General features: G+C 41.2%; 1 protein-coding gene across 1 annotated transcript in view; it reads right to left on the bottom strand.

Moving 5' to 3' along the window:
* Nucleotides 1–2449: 2449 nt before the first annotated feature.
* LOC149813023 (transcription initiation factor TFIID subunit 6-like) overlaps nucleotides 2450–4987 on the bottom strand; it is a 124046-nt gene continuing 121508 nt past the window's right edge. Inside the window, exons 9-12 of the mRNA XM_089991927.1 lie at nucleotides 3977–4109; nucleotides 3779–3904; nucleotides 3450–3564; nucleotides 2450–2974 (exon numbers count right to left, since the gene is read on the bottom strand). Of these exons, the coding sequence (XP_089848053.1) occupies nucleotides 2604–2974; nucleotides 3450–3564; nucleotides 3779–3904; nucleotides 3977–4109 (745 nt within the window). The 3' untranslated portion in view covers nucleotides 2450–2603. The remainder of the gene's footprint in view (nucleotides 2975–3449; nucleotides 3565–3778; nucleotides 3905–3976; nucleotides 4110–4987) is intronic.

Here is a 4987-nt window from a genome sequence, read left to right as displayed (position 1 = left end):
TCTCCTCTTTCAAGGGTTTATGTTTTCACACTTCAAGGTGGAGCTGATGGATCTGTTTAACAGGTCAATGGTCGTTAGATTTGAACCTTCTTACCCGTGGATTTTGGGTTAAAAATCCAACTGAGGCCTAACCTAACCTAACCATAAATCCATGAGAAAAGAAAAATCCTCATAAACATGCTTACCAAGTCACTCGCTCTCTGGAAAAAGCATTATAGAGGCTCCAATATATTAGGAATGGAAAATAGGCCTAGATTTCCGTAGCCATTGGTGTAATGTCCCAATCATTCCTAACATGGATCTCCATCTTTTACAGGCAAAACAATGCGGTGAGTGATGAATGTTTTAGTTAAAATGACTGGGAGTGATTTGAGGCAAAATGCAATATGGGTGAAAAGATCAGGTGCAATATGATTGCATAAATATTTGTGCATTGAGCAACCGATCACCCTCCATCCTGGGGACAGGGCCTGTCAGTTGTGGGACCCAAGGCCTCAGGCGCTTAATGCACAAAAATTGTGCCATGTGATTGCACCCGATCCGGACTCATAAAATGGTGCTTACAATTGTGCAAAACAAGATTATTTCTCATTTCATACGAGATTGATCACTAGGATTTCAGGAATTTATCTGATCCAATCTAATCTGATTTCTGCGCGTTGCCACGTCAAATAAATTTTGTTTGCATTTTCTGCAAAATCATACCCTTTTATTAATTAATGACTCTTTCTAGCCTCAGCGTCCACCCTCTCTCCCCATGTAGTAAATTCTTCCTGTATCGTAGCAGGGCCATAAAGGGGTGGGATTATCTGTTTTTCGAAGAGTGGGCCTGGATTCAGATTCAATTGGAGCTTCCTGGTACTGGATCAATCTGCACCAAAAGCTTTATTCAAGGTGCACCTTCAGCATAAAAACTTGGTCTTTGCTGTGGACGACTGAATAGTGACCAAGATCTTGTGGATAATCCCTGAGAGGGAGATGGGTCTAAATCTGTTGATGCCTTCAGTCTATGAATATTTGGGAATAAGAATGAATAACGACCTATCGATTTCCTTAAGAGAGCCATTCTGATTGAACTCGTCCAGGAGATCTAACAATTCATATTTACAGGCAACAATCAAAACCACTTGAAAAACTTCAAGAAAAAACTTTCAGGGTACTGCCGCTTTCCCTCTAGCCAGCATTCAAGTGGCTGGTTTTGACCCTCCTAAACCGAATGGACTCTAAATCTGAAGCTTGATACTCCGACAAGGTTGAGAAAGGTTGGTTTAAAGAACATACCTACAGAATCATTAAGACCCTGCAAGTTCCATGATCCCAGCTTCATTTAGCTTGTAAACAGCTATTTCCCAGACCTCCCATAACGATGAACAAGGAATATCACGGACGAATTTGAAACTGCTCCTGGAACAATCATCGTCAACAAACCAGGGTCCTGCAACGGAGCTAAATCATTGATAGTCCTGCCTTTGAACGAAAGAGCTCCTTTATGTAATTTACCTCAAGGTTTGACAGCAAGGGGTCGATGGTGTTTAGGGTGCACGTCCTTGCGAAACGCATACACATACACTCAGTGGCGGAGCCAGGGGTGGGCGGTCGCCCACCCCAGAATTAGAAACCGAGTCGAAATATGATATGACTCGGGTCTTCTTCTTCATTCCCCACGATTTGGAGGTTGCATTCTTTCCTTGCGAATGCTTGTCGAAGAAGATCAGAGCAGGGTCGTGCATGAGTGGAGATCATGCCTCCCTGCGATACAGAGTTGCTCTGCCTCGATGCTGTGGCGAGGACCGTCCCCTCCGAGAGAGAGCTGAGGAGGCACCTCAGTTGGAAGACCTTCGGCTTGCTGCTGGATCACCACCGAGAAGGAGGTGGCTCAACTACCGAAACAGGCTTTCGATCTCAATGTATGATCTTCACCACCATGGAAGCTTCGTGCCACTGCGCCACCGACAGAGGTCGATGATCACCACCCGAAGTCTGCCCACCCAACAAAAAACTTCTGGCTCCGCCACTGCATACACTCCTGCACAATGATGTCAATACACCACGGATGCGTCTTGAACTCTTGAGGCAGAGTGCAGTAGTCTCCCCGATCAGCTACAAAGGGGCTATTCACAGCGGAAGCCAGCAATGGAACTGGTAATTGCTAGAGGCTCAACCAGGTAATGGTGCAACACAATTCGCTACAAAAGATGGAAACTATCTAATTTGCAATGTAGTGAAGCATGCCGTATTAGCTAAAAAATTGAGTTTAATCAGACTAACCCGCCTTAACTAATGCATCAACCTTAAATCATACTTGCAAGCTTCTTTGTTGGAGAGGCTAAGGTGTGGTCACCTTTCCATGGCCGATTCTTCCAACATAATTCACGTGCATCATATATAGTATGTTTATTGTTTAACGCTCTGTTATGGTAAGTGTTGGTGGGCGCTTGATCCTTAACTCTTATTGTAAACATTCATTTCCCTTCTAATTGAATATTTTACAAAGCATCCCTCAGCATGTAAATACGTTTTACTTAGTTTCTTCCAAAAAGAACTATTTTACAAAAAAAAAACATTTCCTAACCGCTGAAACTAAGGTGAAGATTGGGTTTCTTTTATAAAAATATCATCATCTCTGAGGACTGAACAAATGAGAGAATGGCTTCACCAAACAACTCGGATAAAGATGACAACATGTTGCTTGCATCCACATCTTCCTTCATTAGCACCTGTGTTGAGTTCAAAGTCAGCTTCTGTACATCCTGGGCAGCATCCACTTTGTCTTGTCTATTCCCACGGGATAATGTTCCATTCGGTAATGATGATGAACGAACAACAGCAGACTGCCCTGATGATGCATTTGTGAATGCTTCTTGAGGCGCATGTGACAATGATTCTGCTTGACTACCCATGAGCATGCTCTCACTTGCAACTTTCTTGACAGGCGGCTGCAGTGATGCGTAATCGGTGGTAGCTTTGCTTTTGCCTGGATCAAGGTTTAGCTAATTAGAGAATAGGTAATAACACAAAACTCAGCAGTTAAGTTTTCAAATTTTTATCAGCAAACCGTTCAAACATACTATGACACATGGATGCAGGACTTGACACAATATGTAACATGAACGGCAACTTTTATGAGGACACTGGCAGTAAGCTTTTATATATATATATATATATATGTGTGTGTGTGTGTGTGTGTGTGTGTGTGTGTGTGTGATTTGCTCTTACAGGCTTAGGGAATGTTAACACAATGGCAAATTATGAAAAGAACAGCAGCAAAAACATAGATGGAGTTAGAACTGCAGTAGATCATGCCCAAACATGTTTTGACTCTGTACATGAAATATTGCTGCATGTTTGATGTCTGCTGTAGACACAGGAAGCATGCTCCATGAAGCACCAGTATGGAATAGCTTTGTTATCATAATCACAACATCAAAAGTGGTTAGTTAGAATCTTACTAGGCATAATTGTTGATATCCTCCCTTTGTTTGTTTTCTGGAAGGCAAAAGATGGAGGAGATAGCAGACAAGGAAACAACTTGAGCCGTTCAGATAAGCATTGACCAGCAGCTTGCTGCAGAAAGGCATCTTATTTAGTGAGCTTGTTAATCAATTGGTACATGGGTACTCATGCACACGTCCATACACATCTGAATCCCACGTTTCAAACCAGGGAGGTCTGCTTGACAAGATAAACGTGCTATCACAAGTATAAGTTTTGCAGGTAACAGAAATTGTTCCAAATTGTTCCTCATGGTCGGTTTGACAAAACATAAAATGAGATGTACCAGAAGAGCTCCATAAACACGGTAAGCTTCATGTCTCTTCATTTCATTCTTCTGCTTTTCAAGTAGCATCTCTGGTTCCAGCAGCGGTAGGTAAACCTCAAGGTTTGGCAATATCAACAAACGTATCTGCATTACAAACATATGAAGTTAAAGAATTTCAGAAACCCCAATTTTGACTTCAAAGGCAAACCAGAATACCACGCCTGTTCCCAAGGCAGCAAGCCCTTGAATTGCTCCATAATGTTGAGTCAATGATTTTGTTGGATCCAGGAAGGCATGAAGAAGGGTTCTGGTTACACGGGGCTGGAGATTGTGATAAGCATGCCCAAATCTGGAAAAAGACTGCAAAACTTCAAGGTCAAGAGCATTATCTCCTCTACTAATATCGGGCAGTGCAACAGATGACTCAAATTTAGCCTTTGTTTGACCAAAAATCCAATCTTTTTGACTAGCATTCTCCATCATTCTTATTGGACAGAAACTGGTAGGTGGGGTGGCTATGATTGTCGCGCTCTCGGTTTTTGACATATAATTTTGGAATGGTGCTGGAAAATGCTAGTGTATATCATGCTGTGATACACTCACATGTATGCAAGCATTTTCCTCCTACAATGCCCACCTTATTAGTTAAAAAGGGTCGCTCTTCCAACAGAATTATTTATGTCAAAGGATAGCATAGGAACTTTGACATTTAAACCACATTGCACTTCCAAAGACCTGCCTAACCCACCCCTACCAACCTCACATATATTATCAAATGATAAAGGAAAAAAGATAAAGCCAACTCATCCAGAATGGTTTAACTGTGATTAAAGCTAGCAAATACATGGCTCAGGCTAAGTTTCATAGTCAAAATTGATTAATCAATCAAGTTTGCTTCAGATTATAACTCACATATCAGTAGTGAAGTTGACATGAGAGAAATACTTTATGATGCACATATACTAAAACCTTAAAACATCAAATTTTACTCCAAACTATAAACAAAATTATTGAATAATAAACAACTATGCAATGCATGTAAATGGGCATGGTACTTGCAAGAACATGGGCTCTGGTGGTTGATTGAACAGTCTATAATATGGTGACTCCATTTAATTTTTTATAAATATACAAATTATGATGAAAGTGAATGTGTGCAAGGCTCAACACAAAGGTTCTACTCTAATATCGTGTCAAATATGAGCACAGTCCATATGCCTATGTTTC

Source organism: Nuphar pumila, chromosome 16 (assembly GCF_984573655.1).
Source record: "Nuphar pumila chromosome 16, dmNupPumi1.hap1.1, whole genome shotgun sequence".
NCBI classification, from domain to species: Eukaryota; Viridiplantae; Streptophyta; class Magnoliopsida; order Nymphaeales; family Nymphaeaceae; genus Nuphar; species Nuphar pumila.
Note: the sequence above shows the minus strand (reverse complement) of the source record. Positions and strands in the feature narration are given on the sequence as shown.